General features: G+C 47.1%; 1 protein-coding gene across 1 annotated transcript in view; it reads right to left on the bottom strand.

Moving 5' to 3' along the window:
* Positions 1–27,067, bottom strand: part of COL17A1 (collagen type XVII alpha 1 chain) — a 50,230-nt gene extending 23,163 nt beyond the window's left edge. The window contains exons 1-20 of the mRNA XM_039244018.1: positions 27,020–27,067; positions 21,886–21,948; positions 19,709–19,753; positions 18,173–18,277; positions 17,030–17,161; positions 14,481–14,528; positions 13,357–13,392; positions 12,217–12,264; positions 10,662–10,805; positions 8,164–8,322; positions 7,486–7,557; positions 6,262–6,333; positions 5,420–5,494; positions 4,072–4,233; positions 3,617–3,697; positions 2,827–2,871; positions 1,692–1,880; positions 908–1,129; positions 578–607; positions 186–212 (exon numbers count right to left, since the gene is read on the bottom strand). Coding sequence (XP_039099949.1) covers positions 186–212; positions 578–607; positions 908–1,129; positions 1,692–1,880; positions 2,827–2,871; positions 3,617–3,697; positions 4,072–4,233; positions 5,420–5,494; positions 6,262–6,333; positions 7,486–7,557; positions 8,164–8,322; positions 10,662–10,805; positions 12,217–12,264; positions 13,357–13,392; positions 14,481–14,528; positions 17,030–17,161; positions 18,173–18,277; positions 19,709–19,753; positions 21,886–21,937 — 1,744 coding nt within the window. The 5' untranslated portion in view covers positions 21,938–21,948; positions 27,020–27,067. The remainder of the gene's footprint in view (positions 1–185; positions 213–577; positions 608–907; positions 1,130–1,691; positions 1,881–2,826; positions 2,872–3,616; positions 3,698–4,071; positions 4,234–5,419; positions 5,495–6,261; positions 6,334–7,485; positions 7,558–8,163; positions 8,323–10,661; positions 10,806–12,216; positions 12,265–13,356; positions 13,393–14,480; positions 14,529–17,029; positions 17,162–18,172; positions 18,278–19,708; positions 19,754–21,885; positions 21,949–27,019) is intronic.
* Positions 27,068–27,357: the final 290 nt, after the last annotated feature.

Raw genomic sequence — 27,357 nt, 5'->3', positions numbered from 1 at the left:
GACCAGGCACATAGAGCCCTGCTCTCTGTCACTAAGCCCCCCGGTTTCAGAAGCCCAAGGGTCTCAGGTCCTACACGGAGGGGAGCTGGCCCAGAAGACTATGTGTAGGGGAATCAGACTCAAGCTGTTTGCTTTATGTCAACCCTTACTGATACTTTAGGTCAAAATCTCCACATTTGATTTACCTTTAGGTCCTTGACTTCCCATGTCACCTAAAATCAGAAACATATGAGAAGTATGAGATGGGATGAGAACCCAAGAGCCACTCTCTCCTGGTGTTTTCAGACCCAGAAGCGTCCCTGCGGTGTGGGCAGGCACGCAGCGTGGGCTCCCCTCAGCCTCCAACTGCATCACTGGGGCACATGGCTGGGCCTCTCTTCAGTAATGCCCGAGGTCCCCTCTTGTTCTATGATATCCTAACCGTAAAGCCAGTTCTCAACCCCTCCCCCCCCCCCAAGCTGACAGACACCATAAGATCTTTCCACTGCTCATCCTTCAATTTGGAAAATTTCCACCCAGAAAACCCACTCCAAAGTCAGGAATGAGAGCATTGTGATGGCTCAGTCCATCCCAGTACCTTTAGGGCCGGGGCTTCCTCGGAGATTTCCTACGAGAGAGGGTAACATGGAGTTAGACACACAGCTTGTATATGTCACATGCACAAGTGCACATACGCACATGAGGGGGGCGGTCACTGTGGTCTGGGGGAAGACATGGAGGCTGGGACTAGGAACCGGATTCCAAGGAGTACTAGCTGTATGATCTTGGTTAGTTCTCCTTCCCAGATCTCAGTTTCCCCAGCAGTCAGATGGGCTCACAAGGCTGGTCCCCTCTCCCAGGACCCTGGACAGGACTGAGGGAGCACGGGAAGCTGGACAGCCCTCACCCTGCCCCCGGCCGTGCTCACCGCTTTCTTGTTCCGCCATCAGCTTGCCCCTCACGAACAGCCAGAGCGCCTCCTGACTATGGCCATCAAGCCCCAGCTTCCCCAGGTCGGCCCCGACACCAGGCGCGGCCCCCTGCAGCCGGTCCTTGTTGCTCCGCTCCATCTTCTCGTCATAGAGCAGCACGCCGCTCCGGCTCTGCTCCAGCTCGGCCACCCGCGCCTTCAGTGCCCTCACCTCCTCCGCTGAGACAGAAGGACAGAGGCCAGTCAGCCACCCCGGGCCTCCGAGCGCCTGGCACCCCCCAGTGTGGGCCTGACATGGGGCTCTGGGGTCATTTTGCCGGAATCTGTACAGAGACCACGTGTCGGGACCACCAGTGGGGGCAGCTGTTCAAAATGATAAGCACGCCCTGAAGAAACCCAGCCTGGGAGTCAGCCTTCACGTGGGCGGAGGCCACAGAGCAGGTCCCAGCCATCCTGGGAGTTGCTGCAAGAGCCGACATTGGCGATATGGGTGAGTGGAAAAGGTGAAAATCAGAAAGGCCATGAGCACGCACAGCCTGATCATTAGAGCAGCCAAATGTGTCACAGGCTGTGACAGGGACAGAGGGCCCTGGGTTGGTAGCCACACCAGAAGCCCAGCTCTGCCACCAAGCGGCCATGGGACCTAGGCCAGGTGCCACGTCCGGAGCCTGGCTGCTCACCTGCGGTAATGAGGGGTGTGCCCCGATCACCTCTGGCCCCTGAAATCTGTGACACCCGGGCACTTGCCGACTCCTGCCCTCCTGCCACTGTCCTCACGTACCCAGAGCGATGAGGCCGAAGAGTAGCCCCAGGAGCAGCAGCCAGGTGAGCAGCAGGCCCAGCAGCCACTTCCACCAGCTGCAGCAGGAGCCACAGGGGCACCAGGCTGGCGCCGCCCCCCACGGGCCCCCGCCTCCGCCGCCCCCGCCGCCTCCTCCGCCGCCCGCGCGGTGATTGTAGCCGTGAACATCTGTGGAAGACAAAGGAGGGGTAAGGGGAATGCAGTAGGCTCCTGCCCTCTTCCCTCCAAATTCTCGGGTTTTGGTGGCTTCCTGGGGGCCTGAGGGAATGCTAGTCGGGGCTGGCAGCCCCACAGCGGAAAGGCTGGCTCCTGGCACACACAGGGCAACAGCTGGCGAAGAGCCATGTCTGACAAGCCCGGACCAGACATGTATGACCCAGAGGGGGTCCCTTCACCTGTTTCCTTTCTTATAAAATGGGGTTAAAAGATGCCCCACTTATTAGAATGGCTGCTGATGAAAGGAGGTAAGGCAGGTATGGGAGTCAGCACAGGACGCAGCACAAGACACCACATTTAAAATCTCGATAATGAACATGGATTTTGCTACAACCTCCTGCATTTGGTTATGGCCAAACCCAAAGCGTTCCCATCTTCCTCCACACCTCTCTTTCCTGGCTCCTTTGTAATCCCCGCAGTGCCTGAAATTACACTGAGCACTTAAGGGATGCCTGGGAAGCTGCTGCTGCCTTTTTTTTTTTTTTTTTTTTTTTTTACTGAAAAGAGTTTTCAGTGTCTAAAACAGGCTGATAACCCTTGATCTGCTTCTCTCACAAGACTGTGTAAGCAAGTGAGGAAAGTCTAAGGGGCTGGCAATGGGCATGGTCTTAGTGGCATCTTGAAGCCCAGGTAGGGGGTTCTGTAAGACACAGCAGTGGTTCCTCCGTGTTGGGAGACCCTGGATCCTAGAACCTTCTGCAGGCCTGCTCCGGTGCCCTGCCAGCACCCCCACCCTCTGCTGCCCTCCACCCTGCTTCCTCAGGCCTTCAGGGAAATGTTTTCGATGGTGCAGGGCTCATGTATGCCCTGGCTCCAGACAAGGGGGCAGCCATCTGTTTGTTCATCACAACCAGCCCTGTCAGCTCCCGTCACCGCAGGGCCTGCTGTGGCTACCTACCTGTGGAGGTGACCTTGCCCTTTGTGGACACAGTCTTCACGTCCCCTGGAAGGCAAACATCAAGAACACAGGTTTTGACCTGAGCTTTTATATTTTTGTTAACATTTATTCATTTTTTTGAGAGAGAGACACAGAGACAAGCAGGGGAGGGGCAAAGAGAGAGGGAGACACAGGATCCAAAGCAGGCTCCAGGCTCTGATCTGTCAGCACAGAGCCCAATGTGGGGCTCGAACCCACGAACCCTGAGATCATGACCTGAGCCGAAGCTGGATGCTTAACCAACTGAGCCACCCAGATGCCCCTCATTTGCATTTTGAAAAGATGTTTTAGGACCCAACTTCTCAGGGAGGTCAGTAAAGGCAGAGAAATCAGTGATCTGGAGAGGTCTACAGGACCCAGAGCATGTGAAGAAATGCAGTCATCCAGGAGAGAATCCAAATTTTTGGGAAGGAAAGAAATAAATGCAGCAAGTGTTTTTGCAAACATTTTCTAGTAGTTCTGAAAATTATGGAACAAAGGGAAAAAAACCCACCGTAGACAGTAGGCACACCATGGGAAGGCTTCTGCTGCACTAACATGCACAGGAGACAGCTGCAGAGCCTGTGAAAATACAGCCTCTGACCCAGTGAGTCTAGGCCAGGGCCTGGCAGTCTGCATTTCTAACACATTCCCAGGTGGTGCTGATACTGCCCCTCCAGAGACTGAACTTTGAGTAGCCAGGTCTCAGAAGATGAATAAATGACATGCAGAGAGACTGAAGTCAAGGGGAAGTGAACAGATTTCCTCTTACCATTAGCATCTGAGATCAGGCAGGTGTCAGCAGTGTAGGCAGCTTGCTTTTCCTTTTTCAGGGTGTCATCTGAAAAAGAAGCTGTGCACACACCCCATGATCAGCCAGGATGTTCCATCCTCACTCCCCACCCTGCCCCAGAGCCTCTCCTGCTTGGATTCCCAGGTAGAAAGAGAGCTCAGCTTTTCAGAGTTCATCTCCCGGATCTGTGTTTGTGGTTAGGACCCTTCCCATTTCCCAAAGACCTCTCTGGGCGTGTTTTGCCAAAATTTTCCTGAATGTTTATCTACATTCAAGGCAGACCTTGGAACACTCTATTTGGGCACGTAATTTTCATTTGAATGGAGCGACTCTGGTTTCTTATTAAAATGTCTCTAACCACCTTGCTAGGACATTAGGTCTCCTGTACCGTCTGCCTCTCTCCTGAAACCTGCATAGCATGGGCTCCCTCGTACTTGCGGCGATGGTGGCCGGGGAGGCGGTAAAGACCTTCCCACTGTCCTTGGTCATGATCAGCAGCTCCATCTCCTTCTTGGCCGGTGTGTTGTCTTTCTCCAGGATCAGGAATTTACAGTCCTTGTGCAAGAGTTCATCATTCTGGACATTTGTGGTGGAGGCTGGGGAGGAAAGAAGCAGGCAAGGAGGAGGGAAGAAATGACCAGAATGAGAAGAAGGAAGGTGAGGGGAGGGAAAGCGAGAGATCAGTGGCTACGTCTGAGGGTGACCTGTCCTCACTGACAGTGGTTACTAAGAAGCATCCTGAGGACCAAAGGCACCCTCCCCTGCCTGGCTGGGCCAGGCCATGGGGAATGTGTCAATGCGGGAAGCAGTGAGCAGCTGGCCTATGGTGCTGTCTCCTCACTTGGATGTCACAGGATCTTTCAGGACCAAAGTGTCCTTGTCAGGCAAGCCCTTCTTTAACTGATGTGATGGGTTCATTTCTATCCCTCAGTCTCAAGTGTTACCATCCTGGGGGTGCTTTTCCTGACCAGTCAAACATGCACCCCTTGCCCCCCACTCTGCCACCTCATCTATTTCTTCCAGCAGGTATGATTTTCTGTCATCATCGTCATTTGTCTACTTGTCTATCTGCCTCCTCTCCTGCTGGAATGGTCAGCCTGGTGAGGGCCAGAGTTTAGTCTGCTCTGTTCGTGTCCATACTCTGAGCACTTAGAACAGCATCTGTCTCATACAAAGCAGGTGCTCAGTAAATCTTTTCTGAATCAATGAATTACTGAATGGAAGAGAACAACAGAATCACAGCAATGGACGAAATAACCTACTGAGTGAGGAAGGCCCAAGTTGATAAAGATCGTACTGAAAGTATGTGTGGTGGGGGGCACCTGGCTGGCTCAGTCAATAGAGCATGTGACTACTGACCTCAGGGTCATGAGTTCAAACCCCACGCTGGGCATGAAGCCTACTTAAAATAAAAAAAGAAAGTGTGTGTGGTGGAGTGGCAGCTTCTGAAGTGCTCCCTGGTTCTTGTGATGGGTAACACAAAACAGGAGCAGGCCAGGGCCTGCCAGACAACGGTGGAGACTATGGTATAAACACCTGGCCCTAGACAGGTGTGGAGGGTGGAGCTCCTTGCCCCACCTCTTGAACGGGAAGGCCATGGTAAGGTCAGAGGCACACTTATCTCTGCTCTGTCATGGGAGCCAAGAGGCCTTTAGGGTGAGTCTATTTGCAGACCTCAGACCACCAATGGGTTATATCTCCCCCTCCCACACACCATGTGTCACTGCAGGACACTTGTCACCCGACACAAGGCTGCTGTCGGCAGCAAGTGGTGGCACTCACCTTGCGTGGCAGAGGTGGACACGCCAGCGCTCACAACGGCTGGGCTCTGGGGCAGGTTTTTCTTCACACCATATGCTACAAGAAAGGAACCACCGAGTTAGCAGGGCCAGTGTGGGAGGGTGGCTCCACAAAGCCTAGAATCAGCCTGACCAGTCCTAGCAGATGGGTGACCTCTCCAGGTGAGAGGAAGAGCTTAGTGACGAATAAATACAATGAATAACAACAACGAAGGCAACTGTCTCCAGCCATAGGGGCAGTAATGAGTTTAGATGATGCTTTCTTTGGTCTAATCCTCATTCTTTTAGGACTGTTCCAAAATTCCACCTCCTCCATGAAATACTCCTAGGACTCCTTCCCTTTGAAAGTCCTAACACCTGCTCTGGACAGCAGGATTCATGTTGTCTTATAGGACACCCTCTTGTTTCATGTGCATTAGACTTTCTCCTCCAAGTAAACTGTAAACAAATTGAGGGCAAAGGCTAAGGTTCACTCCTCCCCCCTTCCCCTCCCAATTTGCAAAGGAGTACACCATAAGATCAGCTAGATGATCAAGGTACAGTGACAGGGGACTATTGGGAATAGCACTGAGACACAGGGGTATACAGATGACACTCCAGAGCATGGGCTCCCTTGTGGATTCCCTCATGTCCAAGCCAGCAAATGATTGAAACTGGCATCTCTGGGTTGGGAGGTGGGGTGCTGTTGCTTTGTTAAGAAAGGTTGATAGATTCTTAGGGAAATTTTGGTCCCTCTAATTCAGTTGCTGGAAAGGGATACTGTGAGTTACAGCTGCAATGAGGCATTACTTCCCAGACTCTAAGCACCAAACCTTAGCTACAGACCTGTGGAGGTGGTGGCCGTGCCATGGGGCAGGGTGGACGAGCTGGGGGCCAGGTTGTTCTGCACTCCAAACACTGTGAAAGGAAGGGAGGGCAGGTGAGCGCAGGTCGAGAGGGGGCTCTTTAGCTTGAGGCAGCCCTTGGAGCCCCCAAATTACTTCCATGAGGAAGATCTTTGCACAGGACGGAGATTCCCCAGATTTCTCAGTTCTCACATTACCATTGACACGGTGAGCTCTTCATGCCCCACCCCCTACTACTGGCCAAAAGCTACCAGCAATTCCATATATTGGGTAGTTAGGGCACAATAACAGTAATCTACACAGGGTCTGACAGATGTCACTGTATTTAAAAATATCCCAGGGGTGGGGAGCCTGGGTGGCTTGGTCGGTTAAGCATCCAACTCTTGATTTTAGCTCAGGTCATGATCAAGTCCAGCCTTCGGTTCTGTGCTGACAGGGTGGAGCCTGCTTGAGATTCTCTCTCTCTCCCTGCCCCACCCCTGCTCATGCTCTCCCTTTCAAAAATAAATAAAACATTTAAAAATGGTCATATGTTTGTAATGGAAGCCAAACAGTGACTTTGAGCCCCCAATGAACTACAGTGTTTATAAAAAGATCTAAAGTAAGATCCTTCTGGAGCACCTGGGTGGCTCAGTCAGTTGAGTGTCCAACTCTTGATTTTGGCTCAGGTTATGACCCCAGGGTCATGGGATGGGGTGCCATGCTGGGCTCTGCACTGACAGTGGGGAGCCTGCTTGTGATTCTTTCTCTCTTCTTTCTCTGCCCCTCCCCTGCTCTCTCTCCCTCTCTCTCAAGATAAAATAAACATTACAAAAATAAAGGAAAATCCTTGTAAGATAACAGTAGTTTCCACCTGAAAATGTCCAGAGTGTTGACTCAGCCCCTTTACTTCCATTTCTCCACAGCACACAGAAAACAAAGAGACCAACACAGAAGCAGCAGCTAGGTGACACCTCTGGCCCCTCCCCCTTAGGCCTTGCCCTTGGGGGCTGAGCTCCACCTAGGACTGATGGCAGGCACCCCTTGGGCCTTGCTACCCCTTGGGCATTGCACATCCCATGTGCAATGAGGAAAGTCATCATGCTCGTGCGCAGAAAGGACATCTTCTGTGGAAACCATTCTGTTTTCCTCAGCAATAGGGAGCATCACTAACTTTTTTAAGCAAACATTCTGAAAAAGGCTATGCAAGCTGGTGAGCACTGACCTGAGGAGCAGGTGCTGATCCCGGGGTGCAGTGTGGGAGAGCAGGATGCCATGTTGTTTGGGACTCCGAAGACTGCAGGGGAGGAGGAAGAGGAGAAGGAGGAAGGTTGGTGAGAGGGACATCCAGCCCAGAGCAGGGGAAACCACAGAGGCACCAAAAGAAGTGCCAGGATTGAATTTTTCTATTTTGTTAAATTTCTGGTTTTAGGAATATCTTGAGCTCTTGCCTTGCATCTGAGAACCAAATTGTCCATGGTGTGCCTTGATTCACAGCCAAGGAATGGTCATAGGGTCATAGGCCTCAAGTGGACTCTAGGTCACCATTTTGCAGAAAAGGCATTTGAAGCTCAGAGAAGTTAATCAACTTTCTCAAAGTCACAGTTAATCCATGTGGAGTGAAACTAGGTTCCTTATACACATTTTCGTGTTCTTTCCCATTACATTTTCTTTTCTGATACACTGTGCTATATAGTCCTTTTTATAAGGGACCCACCAAAACAAACACCTTAGAGACTGAATTGAGCTGGGGTTTCAATGGGAAAATCTTGGGATGCTAGGCCACAGAAGGCCCCCAGAGAAAGCCTCGGGGAAGGTAAACACCAGAGCGGTCATTCAGTTCCAGGTAAAGGTGTGAAGGATTCAGGGGTGGGAGGGGAAGTGCACTATATATACCACATACCCGATCCTGCAGAATAGGCATTGGTGTTGAGGAGGGATGAGCTCTGGGTGGTCACATTGTTGTGATAGGTCCCCATGGAAGACCCCGCCGGCAAGGTGGAAGACCACATGTGGGAGGGAAGGTTGGCATCCAATATGGTTGTATCATAGGTGCCAGACACTGGAAACAAACAGGCACACCCACACCCCAGAGAGAGACAAATCAGCACCCAGTCAGATCGGTTTGCTGGCACATTCTTGGGTTTAGCCCTGAAGGTCCTATGTCTCAGGACCTTCCTTAGTCCAGGGAAATTGGTCAGTCCACTTCTATCCAAAACTTTGGAGCTGGTGAAAACTTGATCTCTCGTATTGAAATTCTTGCTGTGGCTAACAGACACATGAAGATGCTCAACATCACTCATCATCAGGGAAATATGAATCAAAACTATAATGATACCACTGCACACCTGTCAGATGGCTAAAATTAACAACATGGGAAACAACAGATGTTGGCGAGAATGTGGAGAAAGGGGAACCCTCTTGCACTATTGGTAGGAATGCAAACTGGTGCAGTCACTCTGGAAAACAATATGGAGGTTCCTCACAAGGTTGAAAATAGAACTACCCTACAATCCAGCAATTTCATTACTAGGTATTTACCCAAAGAATACAAAAATACTAATTCAAAGGGATACCTGCACCTTGATGTTTATGGCACCATTATCTACGACAGCCAAATTATGGAAGCAGCCCAAGTGTCCATCAGCTGATGAGTGGATAAAGAAGGGGTGAATATATACAAAAGAATATTACTCAGCCATAAGAAAGAATTAAATCTTGCCATTTGCAACAACATTTTTGCTAAGTGAAGTAAGTCAGTCAGAGGAAGACCAATACCATAAGATTTTGCTTGTATTTGGAATTTAAGGAACAAAATTGATGAACATATGGGGTGGGGGAGAGGGAAACAAACCATAAGAAATTCTTAGTGATAGAGCTCAAACTGAGGGTTGATGGAGGGAGATAGGTGGAGGATGGGCTAGGTAGGCATGGCAAGTAAGGAGGGCACTTGTGATGAGTACTGGGTATGTATGATGAGCACTTGTATGTAAGTGATGGATCACTGAAATCTACTCTTGAAACCAGTATTACACTGTATGTTAACTAACTCGATTTTAAAAAAGAATTTGAAGAGAAGAAAAAAATTCTTGTTGGCTCTTGGTGAAATTTGAAGTAGGTCAGCTTTGCTCTGGGATCTGCCCATTTTTCCAAGATCTCCTCCCCACCTCCCAGTGTGCTGTCCCCACCACTGGGGACATCATCTGTTGCTGATTCTACCACCAATGCCAGGGAGCCTCAAATTCCATGCAGAATTCCAGGCACGAGTCAGGTGCAGATAGCAAAGCCCGTGGTCTGAAACCATACTACACAGAAGGCAGTCTTCTCTGGTTAAACGCTCCTTAAACCTTCCTCTGTGCCCACAAGACCCAAGGGGCACTCTGCCCCGAAGAGGGGGCTTTGATAAATCTTCAAATCTGAAGCCAATTCAGCATCTTTGCTATAAAGGGGGAAACTAGCCATGTAGGTCATAAAACCTGCCCTGAGGTTTGGTTTTATTTTAAAAAATAAGAGAAATATCACAATCTCAAGGGTTGGGTTTTTTTTTTTTTTTTTTTTTTTTTCTTTCCAGGAGTAAAGGACAGAAAGCTTCACATCAAAGCAGAACGGGCACTCTCCTCCTCTCCCTCCAAGGATCTGCTTATTCATCTTTCTGCCTCCCACAGAAGCCGCCTTGCACTTGGAAGACATGTGATCTAGGAGTGCTCAACCATGTTCATCCTACTTGACTACGACCTCTTAGTTATCTATTTGACTTCCCCCAGAGACCCTCACCTCCATGAGTGTCCATCTCTCCTGTTCCTTGCTTCTCCTCAGTGCCTCCTACTTAGCATAGAGGCACATAATAAACATTCCCTGAATGAAAATACAGTGGTGTCCAGTAGTTTTCATTTGGGGAAACTGGCCAACACATTCCCAAGAGATGTCAAGAATGTCTTCTAGGGGGGCGCCTGGGTGGCTTGGTTGGTTAAGCGTCCGACTTTCGCTTAGGTCATGATCTCGCAGTTCGTGGGTTCGAGCCCCATGTCGGGCTCTGTGCTGACTGCCAGCTCAGAGCCTGGAGCCTATTTCAGAGTCTGTGTCTCCCTCTCTCTCTGACCCTCCCCTGCTCACACTGTCTCTCTCTCTCTCCTAGAAATAAATAAAAAATATTAAAAAACAAAAAAAGAATGCCCTTTAGGATTAAGAGAATCTCTAGGATTGAGAGCCCTACTACACGCTCGTGGGAAGGTGGACCAGACAGGGCCCAGCCCACATGCTCACACAGCACGAAGAGCAGATGCTCAGTGAAGAGACTCTGCCAAGTCTCTGCCACAACCTGGGAGGCCTGCAAGGGCCTAGCTGAATTCCGGGGCCACCTCATTCCCTTCCCTCTATGGAAGCTGGAACCATGGGGCTTACCTGACTGTGAGCTTGCTGTCACCATTTTGGTCTCCACCGTGCCCTTCTTGGGGATGGGGAGTGTATTGGAGGAATTTCGTGTGGGGCTCACGCTTGCTGATCGGCTCCCCTTGAGCAAACGCTTAACATCATCCAATTCCGTCCCTGTAAAATAATCCCCCAATTTTCCATTAGGCCCAGGATTCTTTCCTGAGTCCAGCTGCAGTGGCAAGAACATATATGGCATTCTGAATGAGGCGGGATGAGGGGGGAATGCTTCACATGCTGGGACATTTTTGGTCAGCCTTATGATTTTTGTATTTTGTCAATTTATAGCATTTATCAACCTGGCACTTTGTAAAATTAATGGCCTCATAAATATAGTGCCTCCATAGGAATGTCCTCAGTATGTATTTCCTAATTAGACCTCATCAAACAGCACAGGGATAATTCTGTGGCTGGAAGGCCATCATCCTAGATTAGGGGGCCAGGGGATTTACACCCAGGGAGTGAAAGAATTAGACCCCTTGAAACAAATGTTCAACAATGGTCTGATCCCTTTCCAGGACATGTCGAATGTCAGGTCCTCATCCTTGTATGCTCTGGACTGTCAAAAGGAATTTGTGGCTCATATCTCTTAAACATTATGCTGCTTCTGTGTGAGTTCAGGGTCCATTTGGCCACTATTATTTGTAACTAGGTCACCTAGAGGTGCTAGCTCCCTATGCCTCCCAACGTGGCAAGTAGGAGAGGAGGGAGGCATCATAGGAGGGTAGCACATAAGTCACAGACAGGTCTGCAGACAACATGTCCTGGAGGACTGCCCAGGCACCCCTTCCCTGAAAGCTCCAAGCTTCGGCTCAGCCCCACCAAGCCTGGAAGGACTCTGGTGACAGAGCCTCAGACCCCATGGTGCAAGGCCCTGAGCTCTTTGGGCCAGCCCCAGTCTCTCACTCCTGGGCCAACTGACCTGACTCTTTCTCCTCCTACTCTTTGTACTTGGCTCTTACCCTATTGGCTGGGCTCATTTCAAAATGTCAAATAACCTCTAACAAGAACAACAAGAGTTAAATATAGTCAACAGATAGAGACTAGGGAATCCCTGACATTTGAAGTAAACTTCAAACTCTCACACTGGACTTGCTTTGGACTCTTCTCCAATCTTAAGTATTCTATCAGGTCCCCTCCTGCTCCTTTTCCACACTGAACATTCCTCCAGTGTGTGAGCTTATGTTCCTCAAATGTCTCATGCTAGCTCTTCCCATGGAGCCTAAATGAGCCACCATTCAGCCTCCCTTCAAGTGACATGGACTCAGGAAGGCTTCTTGGACTCCCTGCTCCTTCAGCTCCATGAGATGTCATGGTTGGTTGGTTTACCATCTCCGTATTAGCAGCAAGGAACATGACTTAGCTCCTGACCCCCAGAACCTCGCCAAGGGTCCCTCTCTCAGAAGGCCCTTCAGGAGATTTTGTGATTGACCCCTCTCCACACACACACACACACACACACACACACACACACTGTTGACCTTGGATTCCTGGATCCTTTATTTTCAGACAGACAGTAACCACTTACATCGGGTAGATGGGGACGCACTTTGTAGTCGAACTCGGATTTCACTCTCTGTTGAGGGAAGAGGTGGGGAAGGTGTGAATGAAGGATTTTGGATCACAGGGTCCAACACTGAGCTCTGCACAGCAGAAAAATGTTGGGCTGTGTCCTGGGAACAAGAGGCCTAAGTGTGCCCAGGACAAGTGCTATGTAAAGGAGAGGTCCTCTCCCCACATCCCAGCATGCCCACTGTACACCTCCCAGCACCTCGAGACCCTGATGAAATCACAGGGTGAGCCTGGAGGCTCCATCACCATCCGCACTGACCAACCCCCTTCCCAGTGCCTGTCTCCCAGCTGCCCGAACCAAGCTGCTCTCGTGCCTCCTGGGTCTCCGATTCATGAGAGAGACTTCTAAAACCCATATGTTTACTTAACCACTTTGGCTTCCTCTGTGCAGGTAATGGGTGGTTTCATGTTATTAGTTAGCTTCAGGTAGGCCACTCACACCTTCCAACTATTGGCCTAAAGTTAGTAGTTGGTAAGCTCCTAACTTTTGAGTTACTGATGCTTGGGGCGCCTAGATTGATTGATGAGAGCTACCGCAGCCTGTGAGGAGGTCTGCCTTCAGCACGGCCCTGACACACCGCTCCTCCCTTCCCTCACCAGCTTTGTCCGGGGCAGCTTTCCCCTGGACCACACTTCCCTCCTAGAGCCTTATCCGTGGGCAGACATGGAGAGTGCAAAACTGCCACAGAGCCCTCTGTGCCCTGGAATAATTTGAAAAAGAAAGGCTTTTGCTCATTTCTTGATGCATAAAGGTAATTACCACAGCTCTAACTAGCCAGGAGACAAGTGAAACCAGGTGTGGCGCCAGCATCTTCAGCTAATCCACAGCAGGACAAACTGCTCCCTAGCTGGCTACCATGTGATTTTAACCTTGCTTCCATGTGCATGTTACGTAACTGCCAGACTCTACACTTCCCATCCTGAGGGAGCCAGCAAAAGACATCCAGGATGCTGTAAGCTCCTTGAATGTAGAAACCACACCTTATTTATTCTTCTCCACTTATCATAGTTTCTGGCTCAAGGCTGGATGCACATGTTAGATGCTCAGAAAAAAACTTGGTGAACGAACTGAAATGAAACTAGCAACTGAGCTCACCTCGTGTTTGGCTCCTTCCTCTGGTTGAAGAAGATGCTGAGAAACAAAGACAAGAAATATTAGGCATAAAGAAGAGGTGGCATGCTAAATAATTTTCACCGGGAAGTAGGTCTATTTGAGTAGGGGGTGGGGAAGAAACGGTTTTCATTGTGCATTAATATCCAGATGGGAGCCTTTCTCTGTCTACTAATGCGACTTTGTAAAGGACTCTAAGCTAAGTATCCTACCCTTCTTCCCTGAGCTCAAGTCCTGTGCATCCCACTTCCTACTTGGTGCCCCCACCCGGAAGCTGAGCTGGCCACTCTGTTTCAGGACGAAATGATTGAACACGTCAGTCTGGGTAGAGGCCTCTATCTGGCTCCTCTATTTCAATCACTGGCCCCACAGTGAACCCAACCACCTGGGGCTGACGGCAGATGCTTAATAAACGATGACCACGTAGCCAAAGGGCAGAGAAAATTCTGCAAGGCTCCAGTGCATTTAGGGTGTTAGCTAAATGAATGTTAGATTAGCTCACACTTAGAGCATTAACTAAGGTAATCATTTGGAAGCAAGGTCATTGAGGCTGGCTGTCTACTCTGATCAAATATATCAAAAGACAGCCAGATCTTTCCTTTAACTTTTGTTAGAGACTGCCTTGGACTTCCTGCTATAAGCAAATAACTAAAATTTTAACCACTGTACAATGATCATATCAATTCATATGCACAGTGAGAATTCAAGAACATGGACCAAAAACTTAAGGCCAAATGAAGACACAGTCTTGAGTTTTGCAGCCAGCCATGGTAGAGGTGCTGGGATGTATGGCATTTGTGCATACAAACCCTTGCTCCTCTTTGCTGGGAGGTCTCTGTGTGTCCTCTGGAAGGAAAACCCCTGTAATTGTTGCTTGGTTTTAGAGGCTTCTCTGTACAAGCCTGAGCCTTGTGTGAATAACTTGCCACTTCAATAGTGTCAGGAGCAATGGCAAATGCCAGCAAGTTAATGTGGAGGACAGTCACCTTAAGACGCTTTGGGATAAGGGAGCAAGGGGTCAAACTCCTTTAGAAGAATCCGTTTGACTCCCAGGCAAAATCCCCAATGCCTCACTTGACCGCTTCTCAGAAAGTAAGGAAAAGACATACCAAATTCCTTCCGAGGGTACTCCGGAGAAGAGTTGCCACTGGAGCTCCCTGCAGAGCAAGAAAACCCTCAGCACACAGGCTGGTCTGCCCAGAGAACACATTCCACACACTCGCCCGGTCTGTCCACAGAAAACACTCAGCATACTTGGCCATGTCCGCCCAGAAAACACACTCAGCACACACATGGCCAGTCCGTTTAGAGCTGCCCAGGAGAGAAGGTGCGCTGGGCAACCCCTACTGAAACTCTGGGCCCAGGTGCTCTGCAGCAGGCTTGCTGTGGAAACCGGATATGCCGTCAGGACGCAGCTGAGGCATTTCACTGTGACCACTGATCTACTTCACATGGTGAAGGGTTAGAACAAAGGAAAGCAGGACGTCTTCATTTTTTTTGTTTTTATGTATTTGAGTGTGCTCTATACTGGTGTCGGTGTAGGGGACCTGTCCCTGGCCATATAAATGTGCTGTCAGCACGGGGAGTGTCATTGACCTTGTGAGGACAGTCCCAACTGTGGACCCTATTACAGTGAGAGTGCCAGCCCCCAGAAAAGCCCAAAATCACAAAGCGCTGTGGTGACCCCATGCCTCCCCTGGATTTTGGCTCCCACCCCCGCCATACCTCTGGCAGCTCTGGGTCTTAACTCACTTACTGGGGAACCCAAACCCTCAGTCCTGCTTCTCCACCACGACTTACCCATCTCCATTCACTATCAGAACCGCTTGCCGTCTGGCTTGTCTTTTTCCCACCAAACCTGCTTCTGCAGGTGACCAGGCACTGCAGTGACCTTAGGGGCAGGACCCAAACCTCTCCCTCTCGCCTCTGAGCACTACCCTGCACTACTTCCGTGTCTCTGCCTGGTCCTGCTCTCCTCGGCCCCTAGGACTCTTCCTCCTCCTATGACCGTTGGCTTTTCATTCACCTTCATCCCCAGCGTTATCTTTCTTTGCCCCTTTCTGCCTTTGTGCTCCCTTCCTTGGCCAGTTCCTGAGTTCTCCATCTTCTACTAACATCTCGTCATAAATGCCTCCAAACTGGGTATCCTGCCCAACTTCTCCCTGAGCTCAAGTCCTGCATGCCTCCCTCCCTCTCCCTGCTCAAGAGCCCCACTGGGCTATGCAGCAGCTCCGCTTCAGGGCATATCCCTGAGCTCGTCAGCTGGGGGCGGGGGCTCCACCTGGCTGCCCTGTTTCAATCGCAGGCATCACCATAGACCCAAGCACCTGTGCTTCCATCTCAGTGGCGCTGACTCTTTCTCCTCCCTCTCCCCTAGTACCTAATCAGTTGTCAAACATCAATTCTATCTCTGTAATACCTCTCACATCCTGCTCCTCTTTTCCTCTCCTAATGCTGCTGCCCTCGTCCCAGCCAAGTCTTCCCTTCCTTGACTATGGAGCACCTTCTAACTTGTCACCATGTCTACTGCTTTGCTCCCCATTCTTTCTGCACATGGCTTCCAAAGCTCTGGTCCTGGACCTCAAAGATGATTGACCTTTCTACTCAAAAATCCTGGGGGCTTCTCACTGTGACAGAATAGAACCCAAACATCAAAGGCCAGCCCTGAATTTGAGCCCCTCCAGCTCCTTTCACGTCAGCACGATGCTGCTTGCTAGTGAGCCCTGACTGCTACCTGTGTGTGGCCCCTGCAGGCTGGAGCGACCCACCTGTCCGTCACGTGTCACATGTCACACATCATGAAGGCCCAGCTCAGATGCTACCTCCACAGAGAGTTTTCCCTGAAGACTCAGCTGGAAACCACAATCCACTTCTATTCTACATCACAGTTTTTATTTATCATCTTAGCTTATCCAGTAGACTACAGGCAACTTGAAGACAAGGTCCACATCTAACTCATTTCAGTGTCAGTGGGGAGAAGAATGTCTTCTACCCTTCAAGATCCTTCTAGCTGGACCAAGAAGCAAATTGACATGAGACAGGTTAACAGGAGAAAAATCAAATTTAGCTTCTGAAGCCACACAGACATGGAAATTCCAGAGACAGACATGATGCTCATATGAGCTGAGGAGAGGGGTAGGGGCTTGAGGATACAAAGGGGAGAAAGACCTTTAGCAGGAAGGTGAGAGGAGATGGTTGGAAAATAAAGGTTGCCTTATTACATAGGTAAGTTTCTTATATAGTGGAGTTTCTATTAATAGCTCTCTTCTTGGTACAAGCAAGCACTTGACCAGGAGGTAAAGAGCTTTTCCTGAATCTGCTGAGTTTTTATTGTTTTTAACTCCAAATACTGTTCACGCCAAAATGGTCCATCTTGGGGCAGCCTGCCCGCGGTCCCTAGAGCATCCACTAAAACATTCCACATGGTGTTAAACACATGGTAGATATGTGATAAAATACTAAATGGAGGAATGAATAAGGGGTGGGTAAGTCAATGAAATCTCTAGCATGAGTCTGTGAAAGAAATGAAAGGAGAGTGAAGAGAAAGGTGGTGACAGAAACAAGTAATTAGGGGTGGCCAATAATTCCATCCTCAAAGGATGAGGGAAGTTATCTGGGGAAGAGAGCAGCACTTTTGTAAAATCTACGGGACTGATACCTTCGTATGTTCCATGGCGGGTGATGTGAGTCTTCCTCTCGAATGTGGAACCTGGTGAGTTGGGCAGCGTGGAGGCAGGGGAGTGAGCCCTCCTGTAACTGGAGGTGGAGCCATTGCCCCGTGTGCTTCCACCTGCAAGCAGGGCAAAGTGTAAACTCTCCCAGTGCCCCAGTAGACAGGCATGTGGTCACACTAAGTACTCAGGCTGCTCAGAATAAAAAAGGGCCCCATGGAAGGCCCAGAGGACTTTTGGAGAACATTGCTGGAAGGGTCCACCTTGGCATTCCAATGGCCACTCAGAAATGGGAGATGCAATCATTGCCACTGCCCTTCCCCAGCTGACCGTGACAGGAAGGTAGGGGCCCCTCTGTGGATGTGGTTACACAGGGCAGCCGAGAGAGGCTCTGGCAGGATTTTTCTTGAGACCTGGCATTTAATTGTAGCTCACTACTGGATGGACCAGAGTATAATCGGACATGGAAGTGTTCCTTGACAGCTAACGGTGAACATTCTTCTTGGTCAACCCAGCTATTTGTGTGTCTTTGGATCTTCTTTTTCAGTGTCAGTCCAAGACTTTTTAAATGGCTTCAGGGGTTAATGTGTGCTTGTTTTTTGTTTTGTTTTCTTTTGTTTTGTTTTGCCTTGCTTTGTTTTGTTGCAGTTCGAAAGCTACCGTGAAAGAGTGTTTCACTGGGAACAACGGGCCTGTGTTGGATGCTTGCCCAGTGGAAACTCAGCATGGGATTGTATGTCACTAGATTCCGTAACAGAGTAATCCAGTCCTAAATTTCTTTTGTTGTTGTTGTTGTTAACTGAAATTGTAAACGCTCATGCATGCATACCCCTCTCTAAAAGAAATGGCTTAAAGAGAGTGATTCAGTAGGAAAAGAGACACCTCCCTATGAAGCATTCTTGATTACTGTTATTTATAATGTGGACTTAATGAAAATTGATCCCATTGTAAGTAGGCTTCGAATGTGGCTGATTTGAAAGTGTCTCATTGGCTGTGACATGTGTCAGTTATATAGCAATTTGGGGCATTTGGAATGGATCACAACAAGCAGTTGTGACCATCCCTCTCTCCCTGTCCATCTGTTCTACCACAATCCCCACCCTTACCCCCGCCCTCTGCCAGGCACTTACTTGAGTTTATGTAGCCACTGCTGCCATGTGTCAGGCTGTGTTTCTCCAGACGGCTCCCTCCACTAAGAGAGCCCGTTTTAGCATAGCCATTGCTGGTTCCCCCTTCTGCAGAAACAAGAAGCAGGTGACAATTTATGGGTGGGGTCAGGCTAGGGGATCCCCTCCTCCTCTGCTGCAGAGACCACCCTTGGCTTATCACCCATGACCCTCTTGGTTTGCGGTCCCTTTGCAGGTGTAAGCTGCCATACTCTCATTTGTTTTTGATAGAAATGTCAAGAACAAATATTCCACCCAATTTAAAAGCAAAGTCTTCTGGGTGGAGCATAACAAGTTGCTCATTAGGAAAATTTAAGTATTAGAAAAGGCAGTCAAGTGATGAGAAGTTCTGTGAGGCCAGGACATGGGTTGGGCTTGCTTTTTTGAAACTGCTAGGTCAGTGCCACATACATGCCAGCCACTAGACTCGTTGGAAGAGTGACTGACAGCTCTGGGTTGCTGGTGTTCCATGTGACAGCCCATGGTGCTCTGACCTCTCATCCCCACCCTCTGTGAGCCAGGCTTCCTGGGGAGCAGGGTAGCTTTAGGGCTGCATCTCCATTACAGAGTCCACTAAACCTGAAGCCCTCCTCAGGAAAAAAAGTAGACTCAAAAGCCTGACTGCTGGTTGGTTCCCTCCTCCCACCCTATGCTCAGGTTGGATGAGGTTTCTGGCACGAGTGTCCAAATCAGGCAAATCTATACAGAGAGTAGACGTGTGGTTCTCAGGGGCTGGGGAGAAGGGATGGAGAATGGGGAGTGACTGCTTATGGCCATGAAGTTTCCTTTTGGGGTGATGGAATCTTCTAAAATTAGATTGTTGCAATGACTGCACAATTCTGTAAATATACTGAGAAAATTAATAAAAGGAAACATCACTAAAGTGAATTGATGCTAAAGGGAGGCTGGAAAGGGAAGCCATGCCACTTAATGCCAATTTCAGGAAGCACTGTCAATTACAGACTCAGCTGAAGAATCCTCAGAGGGAAAGAAACATCAATTATAGGCCCAACAGGGAAAGATGTAGGTTGCATCTCCTTAGGGAAATCGACTATGCCTGCAACTCAGCCAATAAGAAGCCACCCATCACCCTGAACTTTTGCTTTTCTCCAATGGACTTTTCATTTAAAACAACACCTCCCAGCTTCTTCCTTCTTCTCCATAAAATAATGTTTCTTTCTTTTGTTTGTTGGACTTGCTTATGGTTCTGCCTTAGTTTGCTCCAGGTCGTGATTCTCAGTTATTCCCAAATAAACATACGTTGCTGGTAAAATAACTGGAAGTTTTATTTCTAATGTTAACAATACTAACAACCATTGAATTATATACTTCAAACTGGTAGTATGATGGTACGTAAATTAATGCCAATACAGCTGTTAAAAAAGAGATTTCAGATCTTTTGGATTTGCTCATCTGAAAAGTGAGTGCCTACGGAAAAGGTTACATGTGGAGTCCTTCAGGCATGCCTTACTGAGAAGAAAGATCTCGATAGTCACTTACTTGGCGGTAAGGATGTAAGTCTTGTAGTTACTGTTTCCGTGATAACTAGAAAAAGACAATAAAAAGAAAAGATCTTGTATAACACACTGAATTCCCTGTATTTTGGCAAGGTCTACCATCTCTCATAGGCTCAGCATCTTAAATTAGGTTCAACATAGATTTTTGTATACTTGGGCTTTAAGGTATGTGATCTGACCCACTGTAGGTAAAAATACGTACAATAACAATGGTACAATAATAATGTACCTGGAAAATAAGTTTATATCCTTTTGGAACCAAAAGTAGTTACCCTCTGGTTTGAAGGATGACTTACCTTGGCGTCTATGTCTTTCATTTAACAATTAGACCCAGTCCAGGCCTGGATTCACCTTTGAAGGAGGACCAAGGCCTCAAGTCACTCTGAAGTATGTCAAGTCACACACTGTGTCTGCACTTCCCTTTCTGTATGGTCACCCCATCTGGCTGGGGCCAATGCATTATCCTGGCTGTTTTCACTGTGAAGTGGATAATTATTTTGTACTTCTCTATAAGCTGGGGGTGCCTCAAGGACATAATTCATTCCAAAATCTTCAGGGCCATCCCTGAGAGTAAGGAGGTGTGTGTAGGAAGGTAGAGGTCAGTAAGTCACACTTGGTGCTGGGTGAAATTGGGGATAGATGAACATTAAAGATAGACTTGAGGAACCAGTCCCTTTGCCTCTCCAAATTGAGTTTCTCTAGACTCCACTGATGGTGAGTCTATGGAGGTAACAAAAGCTTCCAGTATGTTTTTTGTTTGTTTTTTGAGAGAAAAGATAGAAAGTGAGCAGGGAGAGGTGCAGAGAGAGAGAGGGAGACAGAAAATCCCAAGCAGGCTCCTTGGTGTCAGCGCAGAGCCAGATGCAGGGCTTGAACTCAGGAGACCATGACCCCAGCAGAAACCAGGAGTCAGATGCTCAATCGACTCAGCTACCCAGGTGGCCCACCTTCCAGTATGTCTTAAACACCAGTTAGAAGATCTGTTGCCTTTCTGAATCTTTCTCCCCTGCAGCAACATGGGGAGATGGGTGGATTCTTAGAACCAAAGCAGGGCCAATGTTGTTCTCTGACATGACCATCACCGCCACCTCCCTCTGTGTGGGATATGAAGGAGCACCCATCTAGCTGAGGTCATCAGTCTTTAACAGCACACTTCTGGGGTGTGTTTGTGTGTGTGTACATGTGTGCACATGTCCAGGTATATTTGTGTGTGTGTGGTGTGCATGTGTGTGTGCATGTCGGTAGAGGTGGCAAAAGGGGAAAAGGTAGAGGATCCTTTGTGCTAATTTAAGCTGTCCTGCTGGCTACTGCTCCATCCCACACCAGTCTTGCTGCCCCCACCCGCTCCCTTCTTCACACTGTATTTTCCTAATTGATTTCTTGTCCTAGCAGGAACCGCATTCCATGCATAATAGGAAATGGGTTTTTAGACTAAAATGGCAGCTTGATTTGAATAATAGTCCTTGGGCTTTCACGAAACCTCTCATTGTGTGGACCTTTGGGATTCTTGGACACATAAAAATAAATTATTTCTTAACCTGAAGTTCCAAGTCTGGGAAGCCAGAATATTTTTATTAGAAATGTATGAAAGTCACAGGATAAATTAAAGAGTTAGAACTGTTTAGGGGACAGTTTCAATGTCTCTGAATTTATCATTTGGGCAGTTTCACAAAAGAAATGTGTCTGTTTTCAATTTTAGTGTAGATTGCAACTGTGACATGGGTGTTAGTCTAACTCTGTCCCTGCACTAACTAGGACATTATTCTTTTGGATTTCAGTTGCCCTGTATTCTAAATAAAGAAATGGTTAAATAACTTATGGCAAATTCATTCAACAGAATATTATGCAGCTATGGAAAATGCTAATTATGAAAACTATATCAAAATGGTAATTTTCATTTTTTAAGAAAAGCAGAACACAGTTTGATTACAAGTATGTTAAAATAAAAATCAACAAAAGCCATCTTATGGGAAGGAATAGAGTCTACTTAAGGAAACATTTTAAATGATACATTGAAAGAAAAAGAAAAAAAAACCCAAGAAAAACTAAAAATAAACAATTTAGAAATGATACAGAAGTTGTGATGGAATTAGGAAATGAATTATTTACTCTTTCCAATTTTTTTATTACTTTCATAATTATAATATCTTGTGCTCTTACTTCTCTCAGTGACTTCAGTGCCGTCTCGCTTATTTTTCTTGGTAACATCCATACCATAGCCACCTGCAGAAAGCCAGAAACCATGATCAGCCATGACTCTGACCATCACTCTTAGGAAGCACAGGTCCCTACTATGCAAGTTGAGAATCAAAAACACTTGATCCCTAGAATTTAAGGTATAATTCTTTATTGTACATATTTTTTTACAAGTCATTCCCACTTCTTGATTCAGTTCTTTTTTTTTTTTTTTTTAAATGTTTTATTTATTTCTAGGAGAGAGAGAGAGAGCGAGACAGCGTGAGCAGGGGAGGGTCAGAGAGAGAGGGAGTCACAGACTGAAACAGGCTCCAGGCTCTGAGCTGGCAGTCAGCACAGAGCCCGACGCGGGGCTCGAACCCACACACCGCGAGATCATGACCTAAGCGAAAGTCGGACGCTTAACCGACTAAGCCACCCAGGCGCCCCTTCTTGATTCAGTTCTAAGAAGGAATAATTTAATAGTTCCACTTTGGATTCTATTCTTTTGTGTGGAGAGCTTATTTTTCAGGATCTCATTGACCAGGTGCCCCCTGATGAGCATTAAAGCGATTACATGGAAGATGTGGTGTCCTGAGCTTTGACTATTAAACCTCCATTTTTGGCCAAACAGCTGAAGGATATCTGTCAAGGCACTTGGTGCTTTTAACAAACTCATTTTGATGTCTCCCATAACATTCAGTGTTCTATTGGAACTCTATGACTATAAGACATTCCTACTTCATTATTTAGAGTTTAGATGGGAGAACGGATGTTTGATGGATTTAAATTAGGGAGAAAAATCATTGTATGAGTGGTACTTGTATGGAACTTAATACTTTTCACAGTATGAAACTTTCCCATCATAACAAGGTAGCCCCATGATGCTTATTTGCAGACATGAGTAGGAAAAATATATGAAGAAAATGTGTAAAATATACAGAAATACACAGGAAAAGACATATCTGTGTGTTATCTATGTTGCTCCTTCACTCACTGCTTCTGGAAGGGAAAATCATTGAGATCTTGTCCACTGTGTCCTGAAACATATATGGACTGAGGCCAACTGACAGCAAGAAGCTGGGGTGGGGGTTCAGGTTTAAACACACAGGGGAGCACGACAGGGTTCCCCACCCTCCTGGGTTCTTGTTGCTGCACTTCTCAGTCCCATGTTCTGGGAGGACTTGAAATCTGTCTTTTCCTGTGGTTCTTTCTCCTCCTCCTAACCTTCCCTTCCTCTTTTGGATGCAATTCAAATTGGATTCTAGAATTCTGGGCAAAGCCACTTCTGCCCAAGGTGCCCCTTGCTTGAAGATTTCTCCTTTCGGCCTTTTTTACCTGCCTGGTGACTTTAGGGTCAACTTATCCACTAGGCATAGAAGACAGAGTGCCCAATCCTATCATACTTTTAGGGACGTACAAAAGTGTTTTCATTTCTTTTTAAAAATCAGAAGGAGAAATGAACACTATCCAACCTGGTTTATATTCTTTCAATGCAGTTATAAAATATAACTTTAAAGGTTTTGTGCCTTTTTGCTTTTGTTTTTGTTTTTGTTTTAATGGAGGAAGGGGTCCACAAAGGAATAAGCATCTAGGGCCCATGAACATCATAATGCAGGACTGGGTGACTTCCCTGCTGAAAGGCAAGACCACAGGAAGGAGACCAACTCCTCAGCTCCCCTGTGGAATGAACCAAGATCAGCACAGGTAGCTTCAGGGCCTGGGTGAATGTGCCAACTTCTTGCTCATTGGAGTTTCTTAAATGGAGCTCTAGGCAAGGAATGAGACATCATGGAAAAATTGCTGGCTGGATCTGAGAAGCCACAGAAAGTGTTTGCAGGTATGTTTCCTAGAGCCAAAAGGGAGGGGCTCCCTAAACAATTTCACAAGGGAGACCAGCGCCATTAGAAGGCCGAACCCGGCCTGTGTCTGCATTCTGGCTATAGTTTGTATGACTATTGTCAGCCAAACCTACATGTAACCAGACATTGTCTTTGAAATCTTTTGTTTAAGCAATAATTGCCTTTGGTACCTCTGAAGCCCTCTCCATCTTTTTCTTTTCTTTCTTTCTTTTTTAATTGGTCATTACCTGCAGGCCAGGAGACATTTCAGAGATTAAACATTCAAATACACCTGGCTGCCAGTACAGAGCCACCGAGGGTGGCACCTAAATTGATATGAAATGTTATCCTGAAAGGAACTATTTACAACAATCAAGGGAAGCTTTTACTTCCTGTTGCTTATTTTGATCTGTTAAAGAAAGCTGCTGTCAGCAGCTATACATTTAGATTTGGCTGGGTTTATTTTACTTGTAGCTATCAAGCAGACTGATGGTAGCTCCAATTGATCAGGGTCTCGGTGTCCAGGCAGCAACCCCAGGGAGTGTTTTGTTGTTCTTTCTGTACCCAGAAAAATAACCCACTTTCCTAGGCACACCCATCTTTTTATGAAGTCTCTAAGATGGAGCCTTGAGATGTGCTGCAAAATGTACAGGGTTCCTCACCTCCCGAAGGGTACAAAGAGATCACCTGCTAAGAAATCAGATATCCTCCTCCAGGGCCTAGGGGGATCCTTACTAGAAGGTACTCTGGGAGAGAATGTGCCCAAGGTGGGTGCAGGTGGATGGACCCTTTCCACTCTCTTGGCCTGAAACCTCTCAAATGGTTGTGTCTCATGGCCATACAGAATGGTTTCTTAGGCCTGGAATTTACAGGATGAAATTCTGAGGACTGTCTCCCAGACTCATAGTCTCAAGTGGCAGGGATGTGCCAGGAGGCAGATCCCTTTAGACCAAAAACTTAAGATGAAACTTTTTTTTAGGTGAGTTATCAGACGGAAAGTGATAGGTTGAGGCACAAACCTTGACTGGGATGGTCCCATGGGACCTACAGCATTCCCACAGGACTTCCTTTTAAAACATTTTCAGTGCGGAAAGTTTTAAGAAGTGCAACATTAGGGAAAGGAGACTGACAGGCCTGGGCACGTGTGGAGCCTGCCTCTCCCAGGCTGCTCACCCACTGTGCTCTCCTCCCAAAACACTACTTAATGGAAGCGCTGTCAAGTCACATAATTTTTAACTCCTTAATTTTAACTTCTTTGATGTTTAGGCCATTTCACTAGAATCAAGGAAGGGCAGATCACTAGGTTCTCAATTCTAAAACTATGCTAATTTCCATCCAAAGTTCTAAGGAGCTGCTTCGTGATTATGTCATTGTTAATGATTTTTCAAAGATGTAAAAAACAAATAAAAAGATCCCATGAAATTTTCTTATGCAGGAAAACACAATTCAAAATCTTTTTTCTACTCTTTTGAATTTTCTTTTCACTTCATTTAAATGTCACATTCACCGTAAACTATTCTGAGGATGACGTGGAGAAACATCAGCACACACAAGGACAAAGCACTATTAGGAGTAGTAAACTATCACACTGATCTTATTCTATTGACCCATGAGGCATTTGGTCTTTAATAAGGAAGGGAATGGAGAAGCTGAATGTTCTTATTTTAGGACCTAATCTTTCTATAGTTTGTTAAGAAATTGCAAGTAACTTTTACAGCTTCTATTACTCCAATCTCTGTACACTTCAAATTTTAAAGCAAAGCAACAAAATGGTTCAAGCATGAGAAAACCATCCACTAGCTGTGATCCATTAGCACAGATGAAGCAAGCAGCACAACGTCGAGCAGGAAAACCAATGCCCTAGGGTTGATGGTCTCAGAGGTTTTTGTTTTGCAAAATCTTAGCAATCAATGGGCGTGCTCCCTCACTACATTTGGCATCCTTGATTTTCATAACTTGAGACTGGAGGAGTTTGGGCACCAGTTTTGTGATTGTGCCACTTGTTTACAGCGTGCTTCGTTAAGTCCTGCTACCGTTCACAATAGCAGAAGAGCCCCAAACCATGTAGACATAGACTCCTAGCAGGGCATAATCTAAGAATGGGATTAGTTCTTAGGTGGGATCAGTTTCATGAATCTGAGTTTCGATCCAAGCTTGAGGCAAGACTCTTTAACTACCCCTCAAATAGACTCTGATCAGATTTGTGTCGGTGTTTGAAGGGGCTCAGAGTACAGCTGGACCCTCTGATTCTCTGAGGGGCATCCATCAGGAGCTGGATGTCCCCTCTAGTCTAGTTCTGACTTAGATCTGTGACTTAGCTCTAAGAGAGAGCATACAGGGGTGAGGAGAAACCGTTCTGCTTTTCAAAGGGCTATCTTTTAAAAATTGCACTGTATTTTATGGACATTAACAAATTCAACTATTTGCTACTCAAACAAAGGGATGTGCCAGAGGCTTTGCTACACTTCAAAAAGCAAAGCGGCAATTTGTCATTGAGAAGTTAGTGCGGTCCAGTGAGATACTGAAGTTGGTAAATTCTCACACCAAAATTATTTGCAGGGAGGGGGCAAATTAACCAGTAAAAGTGTGTGCACAGATACTATTTTCTCTCTCTCTCTTTTTTCTTGTTCTAAGTTTGACACCAGGAAATTCCTGGATTAATCATATCATTTTAGATATTACACTTTACTTTAGATTAGAGGCAGTAGTATTTTGAAAGTGTGATAAACAACAATGTCCATCCATACTCTTGAGTTTAATTGGAACCTGCCGCCTGCAGAGGCCCCTGCCAGCACCTAAGCTCTCAGAACTGAGGGGCTGCTGCTAGAAGCTCCCACTTACCTACTCTTTAACTTCCCCTGTGAGCTGTTGTCTGCTGCCGAAGGAAGAGAAAGAAACAGAGGTAGTGAGAGAGTGAGAGACTGAGATTGAAGGAATTATCAACTCTGTCATAATCTAAATAAAACAACTTAACACAAGCCATTTTGTAACACTGAAAATAACCAAAAAAGAAAAAACCAAACTGGCCACTAGGGCCCAAGTTATCTAAACTGGCCTTTGACTTCTCCTTCCCACTGATGAATCTTTCTTCTCTTTCCTTTAAAAGACCTGCCCTGAGCAGAATGCAGAAACCAAAGTAACCATTTGTGATCAGTTAATCACTTCAAGCACAACACTTGAACCTTAACAACTTGCTCTTATTTTCTCCCAACAAACACTTGAGTTCTAAATAGTAAAGTCCCAGAAGGGAGAAAGGGCAAATATCTCCTGATACTCACCTCCTTTGAGATTTGGAAGGAACTGGAAACAACTTAGAATAAACTCCCCTCTCTCTTTCTCCTCCTGGTGTTTTCTCCAAGATGTTTGCAGGCCCCACTTTTTTTTATCCAGACCCAGCCCAGGTGTGTTAGGGCTGAGTGATCTTTCAAAAATGTTCACTTCTCCTGCTCTCCCCCTTGTTCCTTTCAGTTCTTTGCTCCCTAACAAGTCCTGACAAAGGTGTGTCGGGGTTTACAGTGACTCCACCCTTCCAATTATCCAACACTTGCTGTATTTAAAAAAAGATCTGCCTCCAGGAACCAAACTTCACAGGAGGCAGAGTTTCTTCTACAAGGGT

Source organism: Hyaena hyaena, unplaced genomic scaffold, assembly GCF_003009895.1.
Source record: "Hyaena hyaena isolate Hyena2069 unplaced genomic scaffold, ASM300989v1 scaffold_233, whole genome shotgun sequence".
Classification (NCBI taxonomy): Eukaryota; Metazoa; Chordata; class Mammalia; order Carnivora; family Hyaenidae; genus Hyaena; species Hyaena hyaena.
This window is presented reverse-complemented; position numbering and strand designations above follow the sequence as displayed.